The sequence below is a fragment of the Sarcophilus harrisii genome, chromosome 3 (assembly GCF_902635505.1).
Source record: "Sarcophilus harrisii chromosome 3, mSarHar1.11, whole genome shotgun sequence".
Lineage (NCBI taxonomy): Eukaryota > Metazoa > Chordata > Mammalia > Dasyuromorphia > Dasyuridae > Sarcophilus > Sarcophilus harrisii.
Genome location: NC_045428.1, coordinates 168,549,115 through 168,564,960, shown reverse-complemented (window position 1 = coordinate 168,564,960; position 15,846 = coordinate 168,549,115). Strand labels below are relative to the sequence as shown.

The following is a 15,846-nucleotide window of genomic DNA, read 5'->3' as shown; positions in this document are numbered from 1 at the left end:
CACTAGGGAAGATTTTTGGACCTCTTTCACTGCACTATTTAAATATCTCCATGGGTGCTGTTACACATGGAGTTCCTAATTGAATTCAGTGGCGGGGGCTGGTGTGGACAAAAATCTCCAGATTGTATCTCTAGGATCTGTTAATGAAAAGTAGAAAGAGATAGGGATGTTGGAAGTTTCAGTTACCAAAGCACTGACTTAACATAATGACCTTGATCAAGGGAAAATGTCTAGCATCTGTCTGTGACAGGTGAGACTACTAAGTGATGCTGAGAGTTCAGAGGGCATCAGGAAGAAGGCATTCTACCCCCAGGAAAAATAATTTTCTGCTATCTGCCTGTTGTGCTATAAGTAATGAATTCTTATGTAAGCAATTGGTATTTATTAATGCAACTCATGTCTGCTTTTACCTGTCTGTCTCCTTCAATAGAGGGACTCCTGAGGTTTTACCTGGGGAAAAGTTACAATGCAGTTAAAGGCCATTCAGTTCTAGCCTATGGACTCGTGAAACTCTAGGGGATAGCTGATTGACTGCCAGGTGGGATGACCTATAGAGTACTAAGCCCTTTGGGAGATAACAGATTAAAAGCAAATGCCAAAGACAAATATAAGCAAGGCATTAGATATCTTGAGTTCATTTAGTTATTTCTTTGGAAAAGTTTCGATTCTGTTTTTCCCCCAATTCAGAATGAATCGACAATACACTAAGTAGAGGATTTGTATTCCTGCTTGTTAGAAACTCATGCAGTCATTTCCTCCTTCTCTTCTATACTTGTCTCATGCTCCAGAAAGAACTGGCATTTTGTAACTATCTAAAACTAGAGTGACACACCCAAAATGCCTTCTGGCACTGGACCGTATGTAAATATGTTCAATAATATTGAAGGAAGAAGGGAGAAGAATCATTCTTATACCCTTTTCTTGCTGCCATAATGAAAATTGGCATTTATATAGTTTTTTTTACAATTTGCAAGCCCCTTTGCAAATATTATCTCATTTTATAATGATTTAATAATGTTGCCTTCTACACTCAACTATGTAAAATCTTATTACCCAGACATCACAATTACTTAATTTGAAGGTTTGACTTCAAATCCTGCCCTATATGCTTATTAACTATATAATCACAAACCACTTGTTTAATCTCTGTACCTCAATTTTCTCATCTATAAGATGGGGTAATGTCACTTGTAATACCTTCCTGGCAGGGTCATTATGAGATTCTAATGGCACATGTAACATGCTTTATAAACTTTAATGAATATAGTCATGTCAGTAATAATTTTTTTATTATTTTTAAAATAATTTATATATATATAATTTAATAATTTAAAAAAATAATATTTTTATTATTTATTATTTCCCATACTTTTGTTATCCTGGGCAAGTGATTTAACTTCTTAGGGCCTTAGGGCCACTCTCTAATTCTCTAAGTTTCAGATTGTAAAAGAAGTTTCCTTCCTAGTAACTAGACCTGCGAAATCATAAACAAACAAACAAACAAAAAACAGAAACAACTTCTGTAAATCAGTGATTAAGTACAAATAAAACTAATATGAAAAATAGGTGGTGCTTAACTTGTAAGCTAGTTTGTCTAGCTATAGTTCCTCAAGCTTATCCTGACCCATGACCCATTCTTGACCATGTGCCCTATATTTTTTGTTCAGAATCTGATCCTCTTGTGACACCACGAGAAAAATGATGTTTATTTTTTCTACCAGAATACCACCTGGCCAATTTGGGGTTTGGCCACATAGGAGTGCTGAATGAAGCTCATTCATCCATTCTACAGTCCCAGGTTTCCTCTCAGCCAATTAGGAAGCCTCTTGATTACATGACAGATTTTTGGCACTCCATCTATCTTTCACATAATCATTTAGCTAACTAGCTACCTCCTTCTCCTCCTCCCAAAGTGAATAGCTATAAAGAATGATTAACCACAATTGATATTTATTCCATCACTTCAAAAATAGTATAGCACCCTACTGAGTAAGAACCCCAGGATCCATCCATCACAGCCTCCATGGTGGGTCCACAGAACAGAAGCAAATGCTTTAACATATCCCCAACTTTGTTACATAACTACACATTTCCATGGTCCTGGAGGCAAGCCTAACATGTAGGCAAAAGTTTGTCATCCTTCCTTCTGTCCTCTGTGATAAATGCCCTCCCCCTCAGCCTCCTCATCTATAAAGTGCTTTAGAAAGAGTTTTGGGTCAATTTTTCTTCTTTCCAATGACTATTTTGCTCTCTGATTATAATCATCATTGGTAACATTATCCTTGGACTCCTGACAGCACATTAAGTAAGGAAAATATGAAATACACTCCTCATTCCTGTACATGTATCAAGCTGGATTAAGGGAAGTAGGAAAGGGTCTCCATGATAGACACAGATATGTGAATTCATTGGGACCCCAAAATGGAGCTGCCAAAGATGGCTTTACAAACTACATACTTCCTCTTCTACTCCTGAGAGAAAGACAGTAATATCCAAGTTGAAACATCTATGATTTTTTTGTACCAACATAAGTGCCTATATGTATTTTTTGTAAGTGTGCTTTGGTTCCTTTGGTTGTGAAGAATTTGGAAATGCTCTTGGCTTCCATTGAAATGGTTAGATTGATGTTATACTGAATCTATAGATGATTGAGTCATTGGTATTAAGAAGGTGTTTTCTGGGAAAGAAAACACAGCAGATTTTGTTGTGTTGGAGGGTCCCACTTGAGAAAGCAAATTAGGTTACCACCCACAGGACTTATAAACATCGTCTTGTGAGATTAATCATATTTTAGATGCCAGCAGCTGGAGTACTTTTTTCTCCAGATGGAATATCTAAGAAAAAAAGCCCTGAGACAGTGTCCCAGGAAATGCTCATTAAATGCACCACAGGTCCTCCTGTGACAGTAGGGAGAGACTTTTAATATGTTTCAGCAGGTTCTGCTATGGGGGAAAAATGAGAAGTGTGTTAGAAGCATCCCTCTTCTTCCTCCCTCCCCTTAACAACTTGGGCTAATTCAGCTAGGATTTCCCCTGTTGACTGGCAAAGCAGAACTGTAACACCTACTTAAGTGAGGAGGGAACCATCTGTTTTCCCTGAAACCTGGAGCCTGTGAGTGAGTATGAAGCTGAACCAATTTAGAATATGATGAAGTGGGAAATCGTAGCTGCTCTTGAAGGATCTGAAACAGGATCAGCTGTTACCAGCAAACACCAGCAGGTGCAGAGTGCTCTACTTCAGAGAGAATGGTCTAGGATTGAAGAGTACAGCTGGTGAAATGGTCTTCTAATTGAAAGTGCCTTAGCAGTAGCTGGGAGTCACTCCCTGCGCTGTAAATTGGCCTATTGACAAATTGGATCTTACTGGTAGGATGGACAAGTTTTCCTAACAAAATGGGTTTGCCATCAGACAAGACATTCTATAATTCTAATGTTGGGTTCTTTTCTTCTAGTATGTTTGCGTCTGCTTTTCCTCCTGCCTGCTCACTCAAGCCTACCAAAATGATAGTCGCCTAGCATTTTGAGTTCCAAGGGATGATTTGTTATTTTATTATGTATTTGGTCAACTGCTGTGTTTGTTATGTATTGGGGAACTGCTGAGTTTGTTACTAATGTGTTCACTTTAGAAAATCATCATGTTCATGAGCAAAGATGACATAATCTCTGTAAGAAAACTGGGATTTGATGAAAAGCAAAATATAATCTCCACCAGAAGCCAAATTGTCCAATATTCAGATTTTTTAAAAAAATTAGTAGCATAATATAGGATAATGGTGACATGACTAGGCAGTAGTTCATGTAATCAGTCATTAAACATTCATTCAATACCTATTATGCATCAGGGATTGTGCTAAGAGCTGGGTGCACAAAGAAAGACAATAGGCAGTCCCTGCCTTCAAGAAGCTCATGGTCCAGTAGGAGATTCAATAATATAAACTGTGTAAACAACAATTATGTAAAAGTGAGATATACACAGGATAGATTGGAGATGATCAACAGAGGGCATTAAGAGGGATGAGGAAAAGTTTCTGCTATTTGAATCATGCTAGGGAACTCAGGAGATGGAGATAAGGAGGGACAACATATTAAAAATCCACCAAGTTTTAACTAATTACACTCTCACTTTTAAGCAATAGAATGATGAGTGCCAAAAGGACATTTAATCCTGGCCTTTTTAATAGAAATATAATGTTCAATATGAGGTACAATGGTAGTCTTATACTCTAGTTAGAACATATTTTGAATAATGAGTTAATTTGTGGGTACTGCATTTTAGGAGTGGTATTTACAAATATATATAATATTATATATTTATATATATATATGCATATATGTATGTATATCCAGAGGAAGATGACTCCAGATAATGAGGGGACTTGAAACTATGTTACAGGAAAATTTATTGGCGGAACTGGGAATATTGAGTCTCATTAGGAAAATATGGTTACCTTCAAAAAGAAAAAGGACTAGACTTGTTTTCTGTTCCTGTAGAGGAAAAAATTAGCACCATATGATGAAAACCACAAAAAGAGGGATTTGGGTTAGGTTTTTTTTTTTTTAAAGAAATCTTCCAAATAGAATTGTTTTATTAAGTAATGAATTCTTAGATACTAGAAATGTTCAAGCAGTGGCTGATTGATTATCCATCAGAAAAATTGTAGAGAAGATTCCTGATTTGAGTGGGAGGTTGAAACAGGAAATTTTAGTAGTCATTTATAATTCTGAAATTCCATGATTTTATGATTCAGAGGAGTTAGTAAATACAGTAAAATGAAGATGTGTAAGGGATGTCTTACCGTATGGCAATTTTCAGATCTCTTCATTTGGTTAGTTACTTGCAGTGCTTTTAGAGACATAAAATTGTTTGTTAAAACCAATGGGAATTAAATAATTTGAAATATTCATTTTCAGTTTTCTTCATTACTCAGTGATAGCACTCCTTTTTAATTGGTACTCTGTCTTGCTGTATTTTGGTCTTGGACATGCAGATCAACTGCTTCATTAGGAGTTGTAGGTCCCCATTTGTTTTTCATTTCTATAGCTTTGAACTTACTTCACTGGATTCAAGTAATCAGCCAACATTTATTAAGCACACACTATGTGCTAGGCATTGTGCTAAGCCAGAAGACACACAAAATGCAAATCAAGAAGCTTCCAATCTAATGGGGGAGACAACATGCAAACAAATATATGCAAAGTGAACTATGTAAAGGATAATTAGGAAATAAGTAAAAGAGAAAGATACCAAAATTAAGAGGGGTTTGGGAAGGTGGGGGGGGGGGTTAGTTATGATTTAAAGGAAGCCAGGGAAATCAATTCTTGGAGCTGAGGAAGGAGAATATTCCAGGCATGGGAGACAACCAGAGAAAATACCTAGAATCAAGAGATGGAGTGTTTTGTTTGTGAGACAACCAGGAAGTCAATGTCACTGAATTGAAAAGTCCATGTTGGGGAATCTAATGTTAGAAGACTAGAAAATTAGGAGGAGACTAGGTTGTAAAGGGCTTTGAATCCCAAACTGAATATTTTGTATTTGCTCCTTGAGGAAACAGGAGAATTCACTGAAGTTTATTGAGTGGAGGTGGTGTGGGGATAGGGGTGACATGATCAGACTTGAGTTTTAGGAAAGTAACTTCACTTCAGTGTCTCAGTTCTCTCCCAAGAAAATCCTCATCCTCAGTAACTTTCCAGGTTTTTATACTGAAAATTGGCAAGTGATCACTGGCAATCAAATACTTGGAGATTTTTTAAATGAGAATAACTGATACTACTTATGAACTAATAAATTTAAAAAGAATTTTATGTACATAATTTATTTAATGCTCATAGTGAGCATTACAATAGTCCTGTGAGATGAATATTCCATTCTCCATATTATAATTTAGAATACTGAGATTCAGTGAAATTCTACACTTGCCCAAAGTTTCACAACTAGTAAGTATAAAAGGCAGGGTTTGAGTCTAGAGCTTTATTTTTGAGATTTAATTCGAAGTCACAAGACTAGCTTTCAAATCTTGGGTCTGTTAATTACAGTTCACTTTGGTTTCGTTGACTTTGATCAAGGTTATTTAATTTCTATGAATCTTGGGTTTTTCATCTGTGAAGTGAGAATTTTGAATTAGGTGACCTGAAAGTCCTATCTATAAGGTATCTATTATATCATATTGTTTCATCTTTTAGTCTGTCTGTAAGCATTCATGATGTTCTATGTTTCAAGTCCTGGAATAAAGGGGATACAATTAGTGAATGAATAAATGAGTGGTCAATCTCTATATTCCAAGGAAGTCACATTTTTGAGCATTTGGTCCTTCCAGGGGATTAAGTCAATACATTGCTTTTAGTAATTAATGTATGTTATCAGATAAGTCCAGAGTATAAAAATCTTCAGTGTTGGTTCATACAGACTTAGCATGTTCTTGAGGTGTTTTGGCAATAGCTGGCCCTGTGACTGGGATGCTATCCCTCATCAAGTCTAACTGATGGAATCTCTGGCTTCCTTCTATAAGAAGATTTTCTTGATATTCCCAGTTATCCCCCCTCCCCATCCTGAAGCTTTATATATATAATTGTAACATATTTTATATTTACTCTTTTGCATGTTGTCTCTTCCAAAAGAATTTTCAAGCTCCTTGAAGGCAAGGAACATTTAATTTCTGGCTTTGTAATTCCCACATTTAGCACATATTGTTCAGTCGGTTCAGTCATGTTCAGCTCTTCGTGACCCCATTTCTTGGCAAAGATACCAGAATGATTTGCCATTTCCTTCTCCAACTCATTTTACAAATGAGAAACTGAGGTAAACGGGCTTAAGTGATTTGCCCAGGGTCATACGGCTAGTAGTAAGTGTCTGAGCCCAGATTTGAACTCAGAAAAATGAGTCTTCTTGAGCTAGGTCCGGCACTCTATCCATTGTACTAACTAGACACCAGACACATAACTAGCACTTAATAAATGCCTCTTTAATTAAACTGAATCTCTTTCTGCCTTCATTTCCCCATCTGTGAAATGGAAGATTTAATAACAACTTTACAGAGTCTTTGAGAAGATGAATAAGACATTATATGTTTATTGCTACTTGAAAGAAATAAATCATTTAAAGCCAGCACAGAGGCATTCTTTCCCTCATGTTTATGTAACAAAGCTCCCAAAGAATAGTAAGTTGTTTTTATAAAATGCTTTGAAGTTCCTGCATGAAAGGTGATGTGTGAATTGTTTCCTCTTTGTTTATTTTTCCACTTGGTCTTGGCATTTGTCAGTGCCTGGAGGCCTGCACTTCCATTTGGGCCAAGCCCTCAGGTACTGTGATCCTGTCCCCATGAACCATTCTTGGGGAACAAAGCACTGGGTTGTTTTTTTGAACTGGACAGTTTTACGAAAGCAAATGAATAGAACCATAAAATAAAGCAAAAACAAAGCAGCCAGGCTGAGTTGGAAGCAACATTTCAAAAGAAATAATCCTGGATTTAGATCACACATTTCAGCGCCTGGAGTGAGTTTTTTTTAATAAGCACCCTCTGAAAAATAGGTATTTGTAATGGAAATGCTGACAACCCTTTTGCCTTGGCAGTGTTACTGAATGCTGCTATAACATCTACCTAGTACGGCATGTGTAATCTGCTTGGTCTTACAAAGAGCTAGCATGGCCCTGGGATGAATTGATGGCTTTCTCACGCTGCTTAAATGGAGCAGATTTTTAAAAAATAAATTATCAAGGTGGCCACCAGCTGCAAATGCAGTGGAGAGCATTTGACATTTTTCCTTAACAGGATTAAATGGAATTTGCAAAACGAAGCCTGATGTTAGAATTTGTCTCCTAGTGAAATCAGAGCCCAATACTCAGAGAAGATCAACAGAGTAGAATCATGATGCATGCACTCTTAAATCATTCATCTTTGACTTGCAAAAAAAGCTCTGAAATATATATTAAGCAACATATATTTCAAGTAGAATGTTGGAGAATAGAATGATCCCTTGACCAAATGGCAGCTAAGTGACACAATGGATAGAGCACCAGGCCTAAAGTCAGGAAGAATAATCTTTCTGAGTTCAAATGTGACCCCAGGCAAATGACTTACCCCTGTTTACCTCAGTTCCTCATCTGTAAAATGAGCTGGAGAAGAAAATGGCCAACCATTACAGTATTTTTGCCAAAAATAAATAACAAAGACCAAAATGAAGAGTTGGACATGACTGATGAGAACTCTAAACCAATTTATGAATTTTAAACCAGCTTATTCTCAGGAACTGCTAAAAAATGAACCCATTTGTTTAGAGTTTCCATCAACTGGAATATCAACAGTAATGATCAGGTGGGCATTTTTTGCAAATGGCCTGATAGACTCTTCCTCTTCATTATATTCTCATTGATCTGGAATATGAAAGCCAGATATAAAGGAACCTCCACTGCAGCCCATTGGACAAATAGTCATCCATCCTGTGCCCAAGGACGTCCAAAAAAGAAGTGCCCATTATCTTTCTATGCATTCTATTCCAAATTTGGATTACTCTAACTGATAGGAAGTTTGTGTTGACATCAAGCCTATGTTTCTTTCTGCAACCTTCATCCACTGCTTCTGGTTCTGGTCTCTGGAAAGCAAATATAGTGCCTTCTCTCTATAACAATCCTTCACATATTTGTAGAAAGTTATCATGTCTGGCTATCCAAATACTGTCCATTCTTCAAAGACTATAAAGTGTCCTCCATAATGCCTGAGTACTCAGACTTTCATTACCTTGACCTTTTTGAAAGTGTAATTATATTTATATAGCATACAAGGTATTGCTTAATTATGTACTAGCTTATTTCTCCAATGAGATTGTAAATTTCCAAAGATCAGAAGCAAAGTCTTTAATTTCTGTATCTCTCAAGTACCTAATTCAATGCTGGCATTAGTTAGTGATTGGCAAATCTTTGACTAAATAAAGTGGAAAGTGTCAAAGCCCTCTAAGAAGAAGATGTAGATTCTGGGAAAAGGCTCCAAGTTAAGTATGCCAGTTGGAAAAAAAGTGTTATCACTCTCCATCCCTGAGAAGCCTGGACAGCATCTTTTGCCACTATCCATGGGAATTTGAATGAGAATCTATGAGAAAGTATAGGATTTTTTTTATTCAAGCAATGATTATTGGGGAGCAATGAAAGGAAGGTAGCAGTTATAGATTAATATAGGAAATCATTGGCTGGCCTATATGTTCATGAGATTATATAATTAGAGCCTTAGGGGATAGCAAATGGCATCTAATCTTTATTTTGCAGATAAGGAAACTGAGGCTCAAAGAATTTAAAAGATTTGCCTAAGGTCAAATAGGTGGCAGATAATATAAGTAGGATCAAAACCCAAATTTCATTCTTCCAAACTCAGAACTCTGTGTGCTATTTCTGATACTATTTTTCCCTTTTTTTTTTTTTTTAAAGGAAAAGCTCGGGGCAACTAGGTGAGACAGTGGATAGAGCACCAGCCCTGAAGTCAGGAGGACCTGAGTTCAAATTTGATCTCAGACACTTAACCCATCCTGGCTGTGTGACCCTGGGCAAGTCACTTAACCCCAATTGCCTCAACAACAAAACAAAATAAAAGCTCTTGAGTCCAAAAATCTCCTGGCCCAGTAAGGATGAAGAAAAGGGTTGAATAAGTTGCTAGTTCACCTACTATCCTATCAACTCATGGGAAATCAGCCTTCTTCCAAAAAGGATTTTTACCTCTCAAACTTTTTAACACTCACTGAAAGTTCTCTTCCTAAAGGGAGAAAAACAACATGTTATGATGTAGAATGTGCTAAACTTGTCAGAAAGATCCATGCTCAAATCTTGCCTCAGCTGCTTACTATCTGGGTGACCTTAGGCAAGTCACTTATGGGGATCAAATGAAATGACCTATGTAAAGTGCATTGTGCTTTTAAGTACGTGTCCATTGTCATTATTGTTACTCCCATGGCTTTGGAGTTAGAATTATCTTTAGGCAGACTCATGAAGTAATCACTTTGATGCCTTTTCTTCCATTATTCTTTCTTTCCTTTGAGTGAATCCCTCCCTCAAGAGCCCTAAGACCCTTATGTTGATTCCTGGCTGTCATACCTATTCAGTTCCTTCTTCCCTGTTCCTCCTTAACTCTTTGATCATCAGTCCATGCTCTAGATCATGTCCCAACTTACTAGACTTGTGTCTTATTCTCCCAAAGCTTTTCAAATTGGTTCCCATGGAACCAATTAACTTTGTAGTTTAACATAAATCATAGTATCTTAGAACTGGAAGGAAGCTCAGAGATCATGTGACTTTTTCTCTTATCCTACAGATGAAGATATCAAGATTGAAGAAAGGGTCAGTGGTTTGCACAAGGTCACGTATTTAGTCCATGGCTAGGTTAAGACTATATGCTCCCAAACAGCCACACCCAGCGAAAGAACTCTGGGAGATAACTAAGAACCATTACATCGAATTCCCAATTCCTATATTTTTGCCTGCCTGCATTTTTTATTTCCTTCATAGGCTAATTGTATAATATTTCAGAGTCTGATTCTTTTTGCACAGCAAAATAATGATTTGGACATGTAGACTTATTTTGTATTTAATTTATCCTCTAATATATTTAACATGTATTGGTCATCCTGCCATCTAGGGGAGGGGATTGGGGAGAAGGAGGGGAAAAATTGGAACAAAAGGTTTGGCAATTGTCAAGGCTGTAAAATTACCCATGCATATAACTTGTAAATAAAAAGCTATTAAAATTAAAAAAAAAAAAAAAAGACTAGATGCTCCCTTTCCTGATTTTGAAATAAAATTAGAGAGGACCCAGAAAAATATAACTCAAATGTAAGACCAACCTTGCTTGTTTTCTACAGTGCTTTTTTGTGGGACTATGGATCATGGGGGAAAAACCCTGCAAGTCCACACCTTTCATTTAAAGAAGAAGAAATTAAGTCTCAGAGAGGCAGAGTAGGTAACCCAAGTTTAAGTAACAAAGCCAGATTTAGGACCCAAGCCTTCTGATTCCAAATTTATTGTTTCTTCCAACATATTTGCCATTAAGTAGCTGTTTCTAAGATGTGCTTATTTTGCTAATAAAATACACCTGCAAAAAGGAAGGAAGGAAGGAAGGAAGGAAGGAAGGAAGGAAGGAAGGAAGGAAGGAAGGAAGGAAGGAAGGAAGGAAGGAAAAAGTGGTTTTAAGAATTTTTTATTACTATGTATTTATATTTCATTAAAATTTAAGCTACTTGAGAGTAAGAGCCACTTCATTTTTGTTAGTGTATACTTGACATTTAATAAATTCTTATTGAGTGATATTTTAAATTGGATATTCCATAGGCATCTCAAACTCAACATGTCCAAAACATAGCTCATTGTCACCTATCCCCAAAGCCTATTCTTCCAAACTTCTCTGTTTCTCTCAAGAATACCATCTTTCTATATTTAAACCTTAGCATTATCCTTGATTAATCATTCTTATTCATTTCACATATCCATTGTGTTAAATTGTTTTCAGCCATTTCTGACTTTTCATTATTCTGAGATTTTCTTGGCCAAGATATTGGAGTGGTTTACCATGTTCTCCTCCAGCTCACTTTGCAGATAAAGAAACTGAGGGAAACATGATTAACAGTCACGTATATAATAAATATCTGAGGCCATTTTTGAATCCAGGTCTTCCTGACTCCAGACCCAGTAAACTACCACATAACTGCCCTACAAATCACTTGTTAAATTGTGGCATTTTTTTTTTTACCTCAGTGACTATATTATGTCTCCTTCTGTCTATTCATATAATTTTCTACTCTCTGGTAGAGCTGCATCTCTTTCCTCTAAGCATAATAATGATTAATCTCTCATGTAAATATTCCCCCAGTTACAAAAAAATAAAAATGAAACATTAGAAGTGGTTAGAATGTACATTCCTCTCCCTCTCCTCATGAACCTTATCTCCTCTAGAGCCTAATATAGTTACTCCCTAGATTTGAAACAACCCACCCAGGAAGAAAATTCTGGGGGATCATAGAAGGCCAGCCCTCTTATGGATTTGCATAATCTACATAACTCTCAAAATTAGTAAAATCCTAAAACAAAAACCCCATATATTGTAATCCCAGCCCTTGATGTTCCTTTGATCTGGCTTTTGCTTGGTCCTAGGATTACTCCTCAGAATTCTTCAAGAATTCCTCCTTTTCACTCATGGAAATTTTGTCCAAGAACTTAATATTATCCTATATCACTAATTTATAGTTATATAATAAGAGTATTTCTCTATTTTAATTCATCTTCTAATGAAAGTTGTCCTTTTGACCTTGGATTGAGCCACATTGAAACATCAGGAAGAAAAGGCTGGTGGTTTATAATAGTCAGTATATATTTATTAAGCATCTGCTATGCTTCCGGCATTGTGATAAGTGCTAGGAATACAAAGAAGGTTAAAAGACAGAACCTGCCCTGCTCATAATCTAATGTGGAAAACAACATGCCATTTTCTATGTACAAACATGCTATATCCAGGATAAATTGGGAATAATTAATGGAGGAAAAGCATTAGAATTAAAAGTGTTTGGGGAAGTCTAGAGGGGTAGAATTTGAGTTGGAAGCAGGTGGGATTTTAACTGGAACTTGAAGGAGCCAGGAGGCAGAGAAGAAGAGGAAGAATGCTTTAAACTTAAGAAACAGTTGATGAAAATATCCACAGTCAGAAGATGGAGAGTCTTGTGGGAAGAATAGCAAAGGGGCCAATATTATTGAATCTCAAAGAATATGGTGGGGGCTTGTAAGAACATTGGAAAGTTTGAGGAGAGAAGGCTAGAACAAGTTATAAAAGACTTTGATCATCCAAGAATTTTATTTTAAAAGGACTTTTCTAAGCTACACAATACCACTTATGCTACAGAAAATACTTTTATTCAGTTGTTATTCAGTCATTTTTTAGTAGTATCCAACTCTTTGTGACCCCATTTGAAGTTTTGTTTTTGTTTGTTTGATTTTGGGCAAAAACACTGAAGTGGTTTACCACTTCCTTCTCTAGTTCATTTTACAGATAAGGAAACCAAGGAAGTTAAATTAACTAAATCCCAGAGTCCCATCTAGTTCCAATATTCTAGAGTTGAGTCAGACTCATATTTCACCATGTGACCAGAAAGGTCATTTTAGAGAATATAGGAGCAGTGTTTCTCATAATTACCCTATCTTGGCTTACTACTGAAAGTCAAAACTTTTTACTCCTAAAATCACAACATTCAGATCAAAACTCCTGGACTCTTCATAATGAACCTTAGGAGGATAAATCATCAAATTTTCCTAAAGTGATCCAAAATTATAAAAGGCTAGCCCAAACATAAGGTTAAGTATAGGATAGAGAGTTCACTGAAGCATGTCTTCAAGTCAAATATTCAGAATATGTCTGACAACTTTCACTGTTTGGTTAGCCACTGTATTTTCCTGGATGATGGTATCTAGTCCCTCCCTGTCTTTGCTTATCTCTTGAGCCTAGTGCATCAGAATCACAGATTACATAGTAAAAAAATTTGAATAAAACCTAGTAGCAGCTTAAAAAAGAAAGAAAGGAAATCTTATCTGTTCTATAAGTGTCTTGCTTTCTGTTACAGATCCATAGCCTTAATGGGAGTGCAGCTCCTCTAGAAAATTTTTCATTAAAATCTATAGATGTCATTTCATCTTTTTTTTTTAGGTGTTTTTGTTTTTTTTACCATGGCACTTGTGCTGGATCAGGCTTCTAGAAAAAGTTGACTCTTTTGGTGACTTTGCCAGTATCTTTTAAAAATGCTAATAGAGAAAGGGAGAGAGTACAAAAAGCTGGAAATAGCATGTGACAATCATTTAATGTTCCCCCTCCCCCCTTTTTTTCCCCTCTTGCACTCAGCTCAACGAATCCGCCAAACAGCTTATTGAGATGGACAAGACATGCTTAGCTGCTGCATCTGGCTGCGATGTCTCCCTGCCATCTGACACCAACATGGCAGGCAATCTGGCCCAGTGTTCTACCTTAAGCAGCTCGGGAGCAGTCAGTGCCATTCAGCGGCGTATCGATGGCAAGAAGAATGCCAAGAAACGCCACTCCTTCACTGCCCTCAGTATGACGCACAAATCCTCCCAGGCTATGAGCAATAGGCATTCCATGGAAATTAGTGCTCCTGTTTTGATCAGCTCTAGTGATCCCCGGGCTGCTACCAGAATTGGAGAGTTGGCTCACCTTTCATCCAGTGCTCCAGCCCAGGTAACAACAAGAGATCATGGTAATGCTGAGCTGGGGTAGTGATAGGGTCAGATCAATGGCTCCCCTTATGGGGGTTAGGCAGAGGTGCTGAGGGGACATAGGACTTGCTGAACATATTTTTATGCATGCCTTCACTTACTCCTCATCTTCATTCCCATTACCCACTGCTAAAGAATGATAAAGACAGGCAAGCATAAATTGATGGAATTGGGCCTCCATAAGCAGGACTTTGGGCAGGATAGGATGAATTTCCAGAGGAATAGTGTTTATTTCAGTTGGACTGGCATGGTGTAGCTTAATGGAAAGGACAGTCTTTTTTTTACTACATTCCAGCTCCCTAGATGCTTTATTGGTATTAAATATGATTCTGTTGATTCTGAGCCTATCACAAACTCTTCTGTAAATTCCATTATGAGGCAAATGGCCTCCATAATTTGTTTCAGGTTGAAAGACAACAGATAAGATCCATCCCATGATATTGTCCTTCCTCCTACCTCTGTTTTTCTTATTATTGTGGCTATTGAGTTCAAACACAAAGATTTTGGTTTCAGTTACCACTTTAAAAATTATTCTTGGTCAATGGAAATGAGAGATTTTGCCTGAATTGTCTCCCTGGTCCTCTTCCCTCCAATGAGATGTCTTTCGGACCCTCTGCTATCACACAAACAGAATATAGAAAATTTGTTGGCTTTTCATTTCAACCTCTCCTTAACTGTGTCATTCTAAGCTACATGGACAGAAAACGAACAGTTTTCAAAAAGACAATAATTAGGGCAGCAAGATGGTTCAGTGGACAAAGTACTGAAACTGAAGTCAGGAGGGCCTGAGTTCAAATGTGACCTCAAACATTTAACACTTACTAATTATATGACCCTGGGCAAATTAATCAACCCCAATTGCCTCGCCAAAAAAAGAAAGAAAAAGAAAATGAACCATACTGGCAGGAAAAGGGAAAGTTTTGTGCATTTTGGTTTGTGTGAGTGAGGAAGGAGAAGGGAGGGAAGAAGAAGAAAAGAGGTGAAAAAAAAAGGAAAGAAGCCAAGAAAGAGATGGGAGAGACAGTTGTCTCTCCCCAAACTTTCATACAAAACATGAATTCTTTTTAGAGCCTGAGTAAACAATTGGAATGAGAGAGTCTTTCTTATGTCTGCCTAATTGTTGGTCATTTTGGAAGATGTTTGCAAGATCACAGATTTAAAGCTACATAGAATTGTGTTATTGCCTCTATGTACTGGCTGAACTGAAAAGACCAATATCCTTATAGAGATCCCTTTCAAACTAGAGGCAAAGAAGGTAAATGGAATCTCTTGTCTAGTTTTTCTGTTATTTCCCCGAAGGGGAATGGGGGAAAGCTAAAAGAGAGAAACTTCTGTGTCCTGTTCTTCTGAATTACAACTCTCTACTGCTGCTCTGACTAGTCACTTGCTTTTCTCATTTTCTTTCACCTTGAGTAGCTTGCTAAATTCTGATTGTGAATTAATGTTCCTCAAGCATCTGGAAATAGCCAAGGCTGAAAGTCACCGGAACAAATGTGAAGTGTGGTTTCCAGTCAATGATAAAAGATAAATTGGTGATATTTGAGCTCCTCTCCTCCAAGAATGGCTTCTGTCAAGATAGGATGAATGTCCAGAGGAATAGTG

At 37.1% G+C, this 15,846-nt stretch overlaps 1 protein-coding gene across 2 annotated transcripts in view; it reads left to right on the top strand.

The window, feature by feature from the left end:
- The window catches only part of SH3RF3 (SH3 domain containing ring finger 3), a 566,022-nt gene that overhangs the window by 386,020 nt on the left and 164,156 nt on the right, over window positions 1-15,846 (top strand). The window contains exon 4 of one of the 2 annotated variants that reach the window (XM_031958769.1): window positions 13,853-14,206. The exons of the other annotated variant lie outside the window; for it this stretch is intronic. Coding sequence (XP_031814629.1) covers window positions 13,853-14,206 — 354 coding nt within the window. The remainder of the gene's footprint in view (window positions 1-13,852; window positions 14,207-15,846) is intronic. 2 annotated transcript variants of the gene reach the window in all.